The 15,474-nt window shown below is 44.3% G+C and overlaps 2 protein-coding genes across 2 annotated transcripts in view; both read right to left on the bottom strand.

The window, feature by feature from the left end:
- Positions 1-15,474, bottom strand: part of CNNM1 (cyclin and CBS domain divalent metal cation transport mediator 1) — a 50,677-nt gene that overhangs the window by 20,531 nt on the left and 14,672 nt on the right. Inside the window, exons 2-5 of the mRNA XM_061194577.1 lie at positions 7,950-8,093; positions 4,937-5,077; positions 2,368-2,537; positions 277-376 (exon numbers count right to left, since the gene is read on the bottom strand). Coding sequence (XP_061050560.1) covers positions 277-376; positions 2,368-2,537; positions 4,937-5,077; positions 7,950-8,093 — 555 coding nt within the window. The remainder of the gene's footprint in view (positions 1-276; positions 377-2,367; positions 2,538-4,936; positions 5,078-7,949; positions 8,094-15,474) is intronic.
- Positions 956-1,288, bottom strand: LOC133094067 (ATP synthase membrane subunit K, mitochondrial-like). The gene has a single exon (XM_061194565.1). It carries the CDS (start codon positions 1,222-1,224, stop codon positions 1,018-1,020), a length of 207 nt encoding a protein of 68 aa, XP_061050548.1. The 5' UTR covers positions 1,225-1,288; the 3' UTR covers positions 956-1,017.

Here is a 15,474-nt window from a genome sequence, read left to right on the forward strand (position 1 = left end):
ACCCCACCCACAGCACCAATCAACCCTGTAAAAACAGGGCAATCAGGTGGAAGTGTAAAAAGTAAAATAAACTTGTCTTTTCATATTGAAAATTACCACTATCCATCCCTAACACTGGGTAATGTTACAGTCTACCATGTACTTCCACATCTAAAGCCCGGGAAGGTAAAAGGTCTTGTCCAGGGTCCATAACGGGAGTCACAACTTGAACCCAGATGCATTTTCTCCACTGTCCCACTGCTTCCCCAATAAACTATGGCTTGGAAACTGGAATACCTGAGCAAGCAGTGGTCATGATGGCTGGGACACCATAGTAGGTGAAGGCTCCGTTCTCGAAGCGAAGGCCTTCCTTACCAACCTCCACCTCCACTTTACCCTGGAGAAAGAAGGAAGTGTACTAAGGGTGTGGACAAGCACTTCCAGATCTACTAGTGACTACGACCCTAAGCACTTCTGCTTGGATAATAAGTGGACTTAAAATCTTATCACAGGGAAATGTGAATTCTGTCTGGATATGTTTCAGAAACAGCAACTCCAACTTCACAAGGCCTTGGCGGTAAATTACTTGCTAGTTCATAAAGCAGCATCCAGTCATGTACATCCAAGCTTTCCTTGCAGACTGTAATGGCTCTTCCATGAGGCGGGTCCAGGCACCAGCTAGCCCAGAACCCCGTAAACTGCCCCACTGGTGTAGTCTGAGACTAGACCACCTCTAAGTCTGGCTGAGATAAAGCTTGATTCTGTGAGAAGCTTGTGCATATAGTGTGCGTCTATGGGCCTGAAATCCACTGCATGGATCCGCCCACACCCTATGAGGCCTGTACTATTTTTATCCCCAGTTTATAGATGAATCAATTCTGAGGCTCAGTGAGGTTAAATAACTTTGTCAAGGTTAGTTAGACTTTAAAGCTAGATCTTTCCAATTTCTTTTTTTTTTTTTTTTTCCAGGTTCGTAATTTATTGTACAAATTGAGTATCACATGATGAGTTGACATTAGCTTCTTTAGGCATGGGAACTTAACAGATGAGGTACAGTTGAGAATCCATGTATGTTGCTTTCACAGCTGGAGTTTTTTTAGACCTTAACTTAAAGTATAAAACTATCAAAGCAATACCTCCGTATGTGGCCAGTACACAATTCATTCTCCCTGTGAGAGTGTAAGAGTTGAAATATTTTTTGATACCAGTGAATTGGTACTGGGCATCAGTTTCCGGACCTGCCATGATTTCAATCTTCCAAAACGCACAGACCTCGCTGCAGGTGTCCTTCAACTGACGAAGCTGCCCCTCTCTCCAATTTCTGAACCTATACTCTTGCCACTACATTTTACGCCTCCAAGATTTATTTGAAAATGGTTAAGTTTATATTAGGCATAAGGCTCTATGTGTTCCTTGAGTTATATAAACGATGTAACAGGATGCTTCTCCATTTCCAACAGTAAAGAATGCAACTCCATTTCTGGAGAAGAGAGGGCATTTCATTGAGGCTGTCTGGAAGGATGGGTGTGAGGCACACTACCAAGTCCGAGCAGACAGGCTGCAGGGGGACTGTAACAGAGAGGCCCTTTCTAAGTCAATGTGAGTTTAATGACGATTTTAAGACAATCACTGTATTTAGGGTTCACCAGATTCTCTTGGAAAGAGACAGGGAATAGGGACAGAGCTAATGGTGGAGCCAGGCCAGGACACCAGCACTACCTAGTGCTGGAACCATGTCTGACACTTACAGGCCTTTCCAGGCACCCAGGACAAAGGGTGACTGTACTCCTGTGAGTACCGGGAACATGCTGCCCCTCTTTCATTTGCTCGTTTATTCCCCTCCCAGTCTTCTTAAGGAGGAGAAGATTAAGGGACTGCAAAGGCTGAAGTGTGGTAGAGAGAGCAGATGTGTTCTGTGCACTTCCAGAGAGCAGAGCAAGGACCAGTGGGTGGAAATCAGAGATGGTGAGATTTCAGCTCAACAGAGAGAAGGGCCTGAAACAAGAAGTGTCTGAAGTTTGGGAGGCAGTGCACAGTTGCATTCCCGGGCATGGCCAAGCAGAGACAAGGAGGTGTTAGGGATTCTGCAGGGCAGCAGGTTTGGAAGTTCAGCGGCAGAACCCCTCTGCTGGGAGGTACCCACTGCATCCCACCACAAACATCGCTGATGTCAGATTAAATGCCATCAAGATCCCACCACTCCAGGATGCCAGCCAGTCACACCTGTCCCCTCTGAGCGTCGCGGACAAACACCCACACCAACTGGCCTTGCTCCCAGGGCAGCCAGCCGAGCCTTGGAACCTGGCACAGAGGAGGCATGGCCATTCCTCTCCAGTCTAGAGAGGTCCTGTCTTGCCCTTGGGGGGGGTCCGTGGCTTTCCCACTCACCTGCAGAAGTAGCACAAAGTAGTCCACAGGGCGGTTGCGCTGGTACAGGTAGTGTTCCGGGGCCTTCTTGTTCTTCTCATCACACTTCAGCTCCTGGATCACGTTGGGATGTTTCAGGAGCCGGAGCAGGATCTTCTCCGAGAGGTACAGAGACTTAAACGGCTCCACTTCTAGGGGAGACCGGGAGGCAGGAGGAATTGGCAGCTGGGAGGAGTCAGGGTGGGCACAGCCAGGGCCATTCATGCTCCCGGGCACCAAGCTAGCAGGATTCCTGCAATTCCCTTGGGTGGGTGGGGGTCTTGAGCCCACGTGTGTGTCTCAGGCCCTCTGGGGATGTGTGTCCCTGCACTGGCACCTCGGGAGAAACAGGTCACCATTTTGGCAATGTCAGTTTTGTTATTATTTTTCTCCTTGATTTTATTTAAAGCTGCACATAAACTTAAAAAAGAAGAAAATCCTGACATTTGTGACAACATGGAGGAACCTGGAGGATGTTATGCTAAGTGACATAAGCCAGGCACAGAGGGACAAATACTACATGATACCATTTATATGATGAATCTAAAATAGTAAAATTCACAGAAGCAGAGAGTAGAATGGGCTGGGGGAAGGAGGTAATGGGGAGGTATTAGTCAAAGGGTACAGAGTTTCAGTTATGCCAGATGAATAAATCCTAGAGATCTACTGCACAGCCTATAGAGCCTAAGAACAATACTATCCTGTATACTTAAAAATTTGCTAAGATGGTAGGTCTTATGTTAACACACACACACGCAAAACTAATAATAACAAATAAAGAGGGTGGGAGGAAACTCTTGGAAGTGATGGATATGTTTATGGCATAGATTATGATGATGGTTTCATGGGTGTATGCTTATCTCTCCAAGCTCATCAAGTTGTATACATTAAATACCGTTTTTTTGTATGTCAATTATACCTCAATAAAGTTGTTCAGAAAGCAACAAGAGGGACTTCCCTGGTGGTGCAGTGGCTAAGAATCCGCCTGCCAACGCAGGGGACACGGGTTCAAGCCCTGGTCTGGGAAGATACCACATGCTGTGAGCAACTAAGCCCGTGCGCCACAACTACTGAGCCTGTGCTCTAGAGCCCGTGTGAGACAACTACTGAGCCCATGTGTCACAACTACTGACTTGGACATGGATAAGTAAGCCATGTAAACATGGCTAAAAAAGTTTTAATGCTACAATCAAATGAAATACAGAGAATTTAATCTGACTTATTTGTATGATGTGTATCTGTTGAATGAAATGAAATTTCAAGTTAACAGGAACAGTTAATTATTTAAGTGGGAAGTTCTCAATAATGAGAAGCATCGCTGTATCATATTTACATATTAATAGATATTATTATTTATATTGTTATGTTATACTATACTATTATGGTATATCATTATATTAACAGATACAGCTGTTTTGTTCTAGGAAATCAGACAGCCAGTAATTAAAAGAAATCTGTATTTAGAACTAGATAACATGTTGAAAACCCTAAAGAAGCTCCAATTTATTGATGTATTTGTTTATTTATTTATTTATTTTCTTTATGACCTGAACTTTTAAAAAAAATTTTATTGGAGTATATTGATTTACAATGTTGTGTTAGTTTCTGCAGTACAGCAAAGCGAATCTGTTATACATATACATATATCCACCCTTTTTTGGATTCTTTTCCCATATAGGCCATTACAGAGTATTGAGTAGAGTTCCCTGTGCTATTCAGTAGGTCCTTATTAGTTATCTATTTCATATATAGTAGTGTGTATGTGTCAATCCCAATCTTCCAATTTATCCCTCCCCACTCTTACCCCCTGGTAATCATAAGTTTATTTTCTACATCTGTAACTCTCTAAGAAGCTCCAATTTAAAATTTTCTACTTTTTAGTAACTGGAACAGTACTAGCACTCATTATATACTCAATAAATACATGTTAGATTAATTAAATATTGAACTTAGCAATGTGTGTGATCATTCTAGGTCAGCACATTAATTAGGTATGGATGAGAAGGTTAGATGGTTCAAAGACAAACTTTACTTTCTTCACAAGAAGAAGTTTATCTTTGGATCCTCTCTTTTTTTTCTTCCTAAAGATTCCAGTATTCACAATCCACATCTGTATTTGAAGAACTCGTAGCTCACAGGCTTACATGGCCCCTGGAGGGTCTGGGCCCCAGGGCCTTTGTGGCTGCACAGGACATCACCTGTCCCTCCCTGATGAACCCTCTGGGGCCCACCAACTCCTGCCTTGAAGCAGGTGGAGGAAGGGAAAGTGCAGTGGTGAATTCCTCAGCCCTTTTCTCGAGTAGAAGAGAGAAAAGCAGAGTTGCATTATGCTCACTTCCCCACCTAGAAGATCAGGCCTGAGGCTGAAAATGACAGTATGTGGAGTCCTGTCGCCCCACCTAAGATGACCTCCTCTCCTGGAACAGTGGTTCTCAGTCCCAGAATTGGAATTAGGTCGTAAGGTATTAAAAGTGATTGGTGCCTGGGTCCCACCCTCCAGAGCTGCCTCGCCTGCCTGGGGTGGAGATGCGGGCGGGCAGAGTCATCATACCTGTGGCCATGAAGCGGTGCGTGGCCAGCAGAAGCTGTGGAGAGATCTTCACCCTCATCTCCGAGTCAGAAAGCTTAAACAAGGAGAAGTCGTGCCGCTTCCTCTCCCTGTGTGGAACCCTCTGCTTTTTCCGATTGTCGGCTGTCGGGACAGGGGACAGATTGCAGCTATCTCAGAATCGCTAATGGTTTTTGGAAGTTTCACCATAGTCACCTGAGACAGATAGTTCCTTTGGGACCACGGGGGATTTCTGGAAAGTGTCAACTGTAGGTGACATCGCAACATCTCCTTCCCAGAGACTGGAAGGATGTGGATAAGGGATAGAAGGTGGGAGCCGCTGCCATGTCTCAGTGTTACTTGCACTGAAGTGGTGAACAGTGGAAAAGGGGAAAGGCCAGCCTGGGGCTCCCAAGTTCAGGCTTCTAGGGCTGGCCCCCCTGCTTACAAGCTGTGCAACCTCTCTAAGCATCAGAGTGTTTGTGTGTTTTAATCTATACAATAAGGTTAGTGATTAATCATAATTTTTCTGCTCATCTCAGGAGTCTCTTATTATGAGACTCCAATCAGAACCTATCTGTGAAATGCTTACAAAAAGGCGTTCAAACACGAGGAACTTGCACTCTTAGCATCAAGGACTTTGGCAGGGCCCAGGGGGTTTCTGCCTCTGCCTTTCTCCTGTCCCCAGAGCTGAGCTCACCTGGTCTCTTCCTGCTGATTTAAACCACACTCTGAGTGGTACCTGAGGCATGCCACCCAAGGGAGGAGGGCAGTCACCCCCTCTTCCCACTCACAATTCTCTTGCTTCAACCCTGGCCCCTCCACGGGGAGAGAATTGGGGGAAATAAAGGAAAGAAGGAGAAAAAATGGAAATAGCTCTGTAATCCACAAAGGTGTGGTCTCTGGGTGGCGGCCTCAGGCAGGACTATTGTGAGTACTGATTGAGAAAATCTCTGCTTTTTCCAGTTTAATTTTTTCTTCCTGCTTTTTAAAAGCTTGTCTCAAAAAACATGCTTAGGGGGTAAGGGGAATGTTTTCTTTGGTCATGTCTCTTTTGCTTTCCCTTAGTATTGAGTAAAATTTTGAAACTTTAGCCTATCTTAACCTGCGCTAAGGGGAGCAGAGAAACAGATTTGGGTTTTCTCCAAAGTTGGTCTAGAGAAAAACAGGGCTGCAGGGAACTTTCAGTGCAGGCTGAGAGGACACAGTGGAAATGAAAGGGAATGAACTCCAGGGACAGGCGTTCCTTTGGACTCTCCCCCTCCCTTTGGAGCTCACTCCACCACACGATTGGGTTCCCTTCTAGAAGGGAGAAAGTGCCTTCCACCGCACTGCTCTCTTGTGGGCCTGCCTTGGACTCTGGGCCCTGGCTTTAACACTCCTTGTGTCTGGCTGCCACAGTGGTGAGATCCAAGCCCAGCTGCCCTGAGGGTCAGGGTCCGGGCAGAAGCAACACAGTATTCCTGGCTCCTTGGCCCTCTCAAAGCTCTTAAGGATTCATGCCAGAAGCTTATTTATAAGAGTGGGAAAACCCTCTCCTTTAGAGAGAGGATGGTTAGGCAAGACAGCAGCAAATATATGTATCAGACCAGTTCTTTTGTGTTACTAGTGAGTAACCTTCCGATTTGCATGACACGTTTGTCTAAATATCCCCTCTCCCTCCTCCATCAGAATGCCACCGAACAGTTCATCATTGGAGAATCAGTCTTCTGATCTCCCTCTTCATTCCTTCTATTTTATTAGTGAGCATTTGGAGTATTAGGTCGTTCAAACAAAGGCCCTAGGAAGAGCTTACTCATTTAGACCCCTGTCACTACTCTCAGCCACTAACACTTTAGTGTGAATGTTTTCACCACTATATCTATTGAAACACTTGGGAATTCTAAATCAGGAGCCATGGGCAGAGGTGGAGAAGGGAGAAAGGAATGGGGGAGGGAGAAATTAACCCCTAACTCAAGAAGATGAGCCCGGCCAGGGCTCCACAGCAATAGCAGACACTGGGACACTCCTGCTATGTTTCATTAAGGCCTGACCCACCTTTTAGGTCTGCTCTCCTCTCACCCCGAAGCGAAGCACTCTTTCTGCACCACTCACTGCTTTAGAGTCTCAAAACCTTTTCTACAGGGAGCTAGTCTCTGAACAGCTGCCTCTAGCAAACTAAGGATAGGGGTCCGGAATCGGTTATCTGAGGGGAGGAAAAGGGACTGCTGTCCTAGGTGATGATATTCATTCGGGAGGAGGAAACACTTCCTGGCCTAGGGACTCCCATGGATTTAGATAACACTCCCACCCCTGAGGAAAGCAGGCCTTTGTAATGTTTGCAAGCAAAGCTGTGATAAGGCTCAGCAACCGAAAGCAGTCACTATCTGCAAGAAGGAGTCCGTGTTGTTCCTGAGGGGGAGTGGGGAGGAGGGGGAGGAGGCCAGAAAGGAGGGAGCAGGGACCAGAGCCAGGGGTGGGAATGGGGGAGAGGGAGAAACCAGGCGGCAGGGCTGAAAACGCACAAGGGACAAGAGCGACTAAAAGGGCGACTTCAGGTTTAGCTTAAGTTGCGGTGGGTAATCTCATGAGTCTCTACGGCACTCGGATGTTTTGAATGAGTGGATCCTGAGTGGAACCCCAGGGGGTGCTGGGGTCTGTGTCTAGGTGGACGAAGAGACAAACCAGGAACAGCACGGGGGACAGAAACAAGGGCAGAGGGGTCATCCGAGGTGCACTTTATTTCCTTTGGTTCCTTTTCCATCCAAAGGCCAGGAGGTCTCCTTTTCATAGTCTTGGCTGTGTTCCTGAAGGTTCCCTCTGGATAAACATTTAGCTAGCACACTCTCAGTGACTCAGGGATGGTTCAAGTCAGGGCATCTTGCCGTGCCAGCTCCTGGCAGGAGGGGGCTGACACACAGCAATGCCTGGGGCTTGTTCTGACCCCCTTTTACACTGTTCACCAAACTAAGCCAGCTCTGAGAATCTCAGAGAAAAATATGATGGCCTTGGACAAGAGCCAAGGCTGTGCACTTACTGTAGAGGTCAGTTTCATCCAGGATCTCCGACTTGATGATCTCCTCTATGATGTCCTCCAGTGTGACAATGCCCATCACCTCATAGAAGGGGTCCCCTTCTCCCTCATTATTCACCCGCTGGACAATGGCCAGGTGAGACTTTCCTAGAGATGAAGGAAGTCACAGTTAAGCATCTGGGACATTTTCAGAGAACTTTCCTTGTGAGAAAATTATACTAAGTTGACCTCTGACCAGTCTTGGGACTCAACCCACCCCAGGACCTCTTTAAAATATGAAGTTTGTGTACAAGTTCTTATAAATGCAAACTTTATACTTTTACATCACTGTCTCTTCTTAAGAAAGTTACCTAATATACACAATGTCATTTAAATGTTTTTTTCTGTAACTTTCTTATGTTACCAAGTATATCTAAGCTGAAGGACGATGAATAATCTGAGAGAACAAGAATTTGGAGTCAGAAGAATTAGGTTAGAAGCCTTTTTCCTCCAGCAAACTTCCCTGCACCCCACCCCTTACTATCCCAGTGACTATCTGTGCAACTGATCCTGGATAAATCATTAAACCTGTACTGAGCCTCAATCTTCTCATCTAGAATTAGGGGATAATACCAGTATGGTGATTTTCAAACACAGCCCCCAAATTCTTTGATATGCCTCCCACTGAGGGGTGTGGTCTAATCCCTTCCCTTGAGTCTGGGCAGGCTTGTGACTGCTCCAACCAACAGAGAACAGGGAAGTGTCTGCTATGAGGCTTCTGAGGCTGCGTCATAAAAGGCATGTATCTTCTGCTGTAGAAACACTCTAAGAAGTCTGACAACTATCGTGAGGCCACCATGGTGCAGAGGTCACATGTAGGTGCTCAGGTGACAGTCCCAGCTGAGCCTGGCCTTTCCGCCATCCCACCAAAGTGCCAGACAGGTTAGAGAAGAAGCCATCTTGGCAGTGGATCCAGCCCCACTGCTGGTGTCCTCCCCAGCCATCCAAGACGTCTCCAGCTGGGGGCACAGTCACAGAGAAGCAGAGATAAGCAACTCCCACTGTACCTTGTCTGAATTCCTGACTCAGGAATCTGTGAGCATAATAAAATGGTTGTTGTTTTATGCTTCCAAGTTTTGGGGTGGCTTGTTAGCAGCAGTGGTAACTAGGACAACCAATATCCATAAGGTAATTGTGGAACTCAAATGACCTAGTGGATGTGTGAAAACGCTGTGTAAACTGTGATGTGTCATAGGCAGTTAGTTAACTGACTGCCCAACCACTGAATAATAGTTAACATTTATTGAGCTCTAACTACGTGCCAGGTACTATTCGGAGCACTTTATATGTATCAGTTCATTTAATCCTCTTAACAACCCCTGAGACAAGTACCATTATTATCCCTATTTTACAAGTGAAAGAACTGAGGCACAGATTGGTTAAGTAATAAGCCTAAAGTTACACAGCCTGTAAGTGGCAGAGCTGGATTGTGAACCCAGGTAACCGGGTTCGGTCCTAATCTAGCGACTGAGTCTTACCTAACAGTCCTGCTTCACCTTGATTTGTTTTCATCTGCTGATAGATGCATTTCCTGGATCTGTTTCTAAAATGTCAATCTGGGTGGTTCTTTTCCTTGGCTAAGAGAACATCTCCTTAAATTAGGAGAATATCTAGGGTACTGACTCAGATGTTATTCTTGCCAAAAAAAAAAAAAAAAAGGAAGTTCATGCCTTATCATTACTACCCTTTATAAACTTTTGCTTGGCCATTGCTAAAAATATCAGATAAGAGGAGTAGTCAGTTTGCCAGAGGCATAATTAACCATTAACATTTAAACAAATGAATTTCTGTATCAAATACCTCAAATCACAAGATAGCTACTTAGTGGGATTTTTAATGGGAAAGATGGTATCCATATCACTCAAGAATGGTCTCTAATTTCCTCTCTACCTTCAACCCATCTTTCAACTTACTCCCAAACTGATCTGATCAGGCCACTGCCCTGCTCAAACACCCGCCAAGGCTCCCTAGTGTGCACAAAATCAAATCTAGGCTCCTTAGTTCGGTATTATCAAGACTGTAAAATGTAGCTCTTCCCCGTCTTTCTGACTGCGTGCCCTGCTGCATCCTCTAATCATCCTGGACTCCAGGTGCACCAGGTTACCTCCAGCTCCTCAACTTCCTCCACTTCCACTCTCCAAGTCCACACTCACACTGTTTCCTTCTCCTACTCTGTCTCCACTGGCCCTTCGAGTTCCAGCTCAGGTGCCAGCTCCTCAAGAAAGCTCTCCCAGGTTTGCCCCATTTTGTATCTGAATCAACCTCTCCTTGCCTGTGTTTCTAAGGCCTTGATAACTCCATTAGCGCATTTATCACAATTTGCCGCTTCTCGTATCTTGCAATGTGTGTGTCCTCTACTGGACCACGTTTCCTCCCCAGATCATAAGCTTCTTCAGGACAAAGGCTCATACACTTAGACAGGGTTCTCTCCATATAACAGGCAGCCAATAAGTGCCTGAGGAACTGAACTAAAACTGAATAAAAATCCATAGTTGATGTAATAGATGGTATTAAAACCAGACACTAAAACCTTTTTTAAAAATAAAATACGATGTGTTTAAATTAACATTTAAAATGCATCAGTGGTTCTAAAATTATCCTTTGAAACAACTACATCCTGCCCAGTTGGACTGAAGTGTTTTGTAGCTTAAATTAGATTATGTTAACTGTTAGGATGTGCTCAATTTAAAGTTGTTTTTTTCAACACATGTTCTTAAACTTCTGCCACCTGTTCTCACTTTTCTGCTAACATGTGCTAGCAGATGACAAAACAAATGACTACCATAATGGAAAAAACTGGAAAAGTGATTTCTTAAAATTATTTTCTTTTTTTCTTATTGGGGTATTGTTGTTTTACAATGTTGTGTTAGTTTCTACTGTACAACAAAGTGGAGTTCCCTGTGCTGTACAGCAGGTTCTCATTAGTTATCTATTTTATACATATTAGTGTATATATGTCAATCCCAATCTCCCATTTCATCCAAAATTATTTTCTATAATTGGATAATTTTTGTTATGTGGAGCCCAGAATATACATAATATAGCCATACTTCCTGCCACTAAGAGATTAGCTCATATAATGGGATTAAATAAATTAACATCTTACGTTGTTTCACAAAGAGTGCCATAACTTCCATGTGAAAATCCACCATTTGTCTACATAAGGTCAATTTGAGGACAAGCTATGTGATCACCAGGCAGTAGAGATTTTAAGTCCTAATTGTAATATTCAAGACAATGTACTTATGTAATCTATTTAGAAACATTTTAAATTCATAATCAGCCTTTATGATTCCCTCAAATGCCTGTAGAGACCTACAAACAAATGAAGGAAGTCATTGTTTCTTGGGGACAGACTGGAACAGGAATCAGCAATCACATAACCCTGTTCTGAGCTGACACCGGGACAAGAAAACCAGCTGTTCCCATGACACACATACCCGAGGTCCTTCCCTCAAAAAGGCTGGCCTTTAAGAGACCTACCTCCTGGTACTCCTTCTGTTCCTGGGCCCCAGAACTGTTGGGGAGCTGTGGGCCCGGGGCATAGTAGGTTCACGGCTTTATCAGAGATCTTATCAACCCAGAGGGATGACTTACGAGTATTTAAAACTGGGGCAGTGGGGGCTCAAATTTCCCAAGTGTTTTCACCTTTTTCTGGGCAAAAGCTGGTTTCTAATATGCATTATTTCTCCTCCCACGGATGAGTGTTGCATTTACTTCCTAATGGCGTACTTGAGGGAGCGGCTTAAATCTTGGCTAATCCCCTCTTCTGCCCTTCCATGAGTTTCTGTGAATGGGAACTGTGGCCTTTTCTGCTGAGCTGTCCCTCTACAGACCAGCAGAATTTTTCAAGTTCCTTCTCACGACGACTAGTCTATTGATTTCAGTTTCCTTCCAACTTAACTAGAAAAGCGGGATGTCTGTGAAATAATTTAGGCTGACAATGACGATCACTAACATTTATATAGAACTTAACAATTTGTTAAGAGGTTCCATACAGGGTATAGGAGAGTCATAGAGATTGTGAGGAGATGCTCCTGAGAATTGTGAGAAGCTCTCATTTTGTGAATTAGAAATGTCTGGCCAGGTCCCCAGCTTTCTCCAGAATCTACTGAGAGACAATAAGAACTACTGTCTTATGCATGTTTCTTATGCATATTCTTAAGCAAGGTAGCCTCTTTTTCAACTTCCACTGAAGGGTGCTCTCTCATTTGGTGCCCACTTTCCTTGAAGAATTAAAAAAGACTATTTCTTTAGGAACATCACTGTAAACAAGATGGAAGGCGGGGAACAGCAAAGCTGCGTTGAACTGCTGATGTCGAGGAGCTGCTAAGTGGTTTGCTCTGCACTTCCTCAGCCCATAGGTAAGTCCAAAGCAACTGGGGCCCTGGAAAAATCACGCTTCCATTTGCTAAAAAAATCAAAGTGATAAACTTTAAGCTTGCTAATTCCAAGGGCCTATTGGATCTTATTAAGATATAATGAGGCAAAAGGTAATTTTTAAAATAGGAAAGTCGTGAATGCTACTACTTTATGAGGTATTTTTACATGTTCCTTGATCATCCTGCTGTGGTACTGAACACCAACAGATGGAAAATCTCTGGGCTGAGATGAAAGATAAAGAAACAGTGGCTTTTATGGCAATGCACTTTCTAAAAATTAAGGCGACATCTGTCTCTGTTGTAAGAGTATATTTTATTCTGGGTTCACTGGTGTTCTACTTCTGAACTGGTAACTACTGACTCTCTGACCTCTGGCTTGAATCCCTGCCATGTTCCTGGTATCCAGCCTCGGCGGAAGCCCCAGCCCTGTCCTGATGGCTTGGCCTGTTGACAAGCCTTTCCTGGCTTCTAGCAGCTGTAGACTCCTTAAGCCTTGGTTTGCTTCCCTGTAGCCTACTTCCTCTCAGCCTCTGATTTACAGTCTCCAGCTCCAATGCTGTCTACAGCCTGATGAGACACAAAGTGAAGAATACGCACCTATGGCTTGAGCCTTGTTTGGACCACAGTGTTAGGATGATTTTGGTTGGAACCGGAGAAGTAATCCTCAATGAAGCATAAGGGGTCAGATTATGGGAGTAAGTCATATTACACCCCTCCATTAAATAGGTAGGGCCACCTGGTGAGACCCTCCACCCCAATGCTTTGGAATACATTTCACCTAGTTCAATGACTCTCAACGCTGGCTGTACATAAGAATCATCGGAGAAACTAAATCTACTCTAAAGACTGGATCCCATGCCCAGAGATTCTGATTTCATTGGTTTGGGATGGGGCCATGGCATCAGTAGTTAAAAACGTTCCCCAGGTAATACCAATGTTCAGCCAAGGCTGAGAACTATTCTTTGGTTTATAGTAATGGTTCTCAAAGTGTGGTCCCTGGACCATCAGCATCAGCATCACTTGAGAACTTAGTTGGAAATGCAAATTCTCTACCCCAGTCCTAGTAAATCAGAATCTCAGGGGGTACAGTCCAGTGGTTTAATAAGCTTTATAGCTGGTTATGATGCAGGCTAAAGTTTGAAAACCACTGGTTTGTGCGTAGGCTCTATAGCACTCTGGTTATTTGTCTCATGACCTATACTGAGGAAGAGAAACAAGCACTGAGATTTCTAATAAAATCCTCATCCTTTTGGTGCACCTGGTTTAAGTCACAAGATGCTAAGTACTCATGAAAAGATAGGAAAGAACCTCCTGGAACAAAGGGTAGTTGTATGGCAAGCTGATGAATACTTTCTCTCATATGATGTTGTAGTTATGGTATTTTGTTATAGGGCAGAGAATAGTAGTTGACTGCTTAGTGCTGAGCTTGGAAACAGGTTTCTTGTAACTTTTGTACCAATCACCTCTGAGACAAGTTTGAAGTACCACACTATCTATTAGGCTCTTGGTATATCTGAGGTCAATAAAATTTCCCACTACTGAAAGTCAAACTAGTCTTTTCTGTTGCCCCAAGAATCCAAAGGGTGGTCCTAGTACTGGTTACTGGTAGTGCTCTATCTTATCACAACCTGGCATCAACATACCCAAACTACAAGTCAGATTTCTTAGAAGGGTGACTAGGTTTTCAGACATTGCTTTTGAAGCAGTTGTTCTCAACTGGGGCTGATTTTTGCCTCCCAGGGAACATTTGGCAATGTCTGGAGACAGTTTGTGTTTTCACAACTTGGGGCAGGAGATGCTATTGGTGCCTAGTAAGAAGAGGTCAGGGATGCAGTTAAACATCCTATACGACAGACCCACAATAAGGAATGTCAGTAGTGCTGAGGTTGGAAATCTTGCTTTAAAGAGACAGAAAGTTAGAAGTGGCAGCAACATTACAACTGTACTTTGGTACTTGAAGAAGTTGAAATATCTTCCAAAGGTCTTTAATAACTATAGCTTCTAGATGGTTTAGGCACATCCACAGAGAAGAGCTCCCGAGGACCCTGTTAGCATACCTCCCATGCCTTGAAAAAAAAGCAAATAATTGATCTGCTTTCTCTCTCTTTCAAAAACAGCTACAGCACTTTGGTAAGGTAATTGTTCCCAAGATAAAATATAGAAGCTAGGAGGAAAGCTTATTGCTTTGGAAGTACAGAACCAAGGAAAGCAGAAATCATTTTATGGTTTTATGGTTTCTGCCTCACTTATGACCTTCACCTTGTAAAATGTAGTGGCTTTTGCTACGTTCTTATTCTCCCTGGTATCCCTACAGCATCTCTTATTCATTTGGTAGACAGTATTGAGTGCCTCTTCTTTCTTACCTTGGTCTTGGTGACTCTCTACCACTTGAAGTGTGTCCCTTGGACCAGCAGCATTGCACATCACCTCGTTCAAAATGCAGGTTCTTGGGTCCTACTCCTGACTTACAGAATCAGGATCTTGGTGGGTGAGGGCCAGACAGCTGCTTTAATGATATCCCAGGTGGTTCTTATGTACACTAGAGTTTGAGAAGCACTGATCTTGACACTTGCTATGCAGTCTGGCCCTTGGAGCAGGCATCACAGGATCACCTGGGAGCTTGTGAGAGATGCAGAAGTTTGGCCCCCATTCCAGCAGTTTGAGTCAGGATCTGTACCTCCTCAAGATCTCCAGGTGATTCTTATGCACAGGTGAGTATGAGAAGAACTGGCCAAGACTACCCTGTTTTTCTTTCCACCAGTATGACTGATATTTTTCTGTTTCCATTGTAGATTCCTTTACTTTATCCTCACCTAATGGTAAATATATCTTAAAGAATCTAGCTCAGTGATTCTCAACCCTGGCTGCCTGTGGGAATCACCTGGGGAGCTTTAAGACATATTGATACCTGTGTCCCACCCACAAAAGTTCTGACCTAATTGGTCTGGGGTGTGGTTCCGGCACTGGGATGTTCCAAACTTCTTCAGGTGACTCTGAAGTGGGCAGTTGCAGTTAAGAACCTCCACTCCAGTCCTTGATCCTCTGCTCTTCTCTCGCCTCTCGATTAAAGATCCCAGAAGAGCCCATCACGTTAAACATCACATCAC

This window comes from Eubalaena glacialis, chromosome 1 (assembly GCF_028564815.1).
Source record: "Eubalaena glacialis isolate mEubGla1 chromosome 1, mEubGla1.1.hap2.+ XY, whole genome shotgun sequence".
Classification (NCBI taxonomy): domain Eukaryota; kingdom Metazoa; phylum Chordata; class Mammalia; order Artiodactyla; family Balaenidae; genus Eubalaena; species Eubalaena glacialis.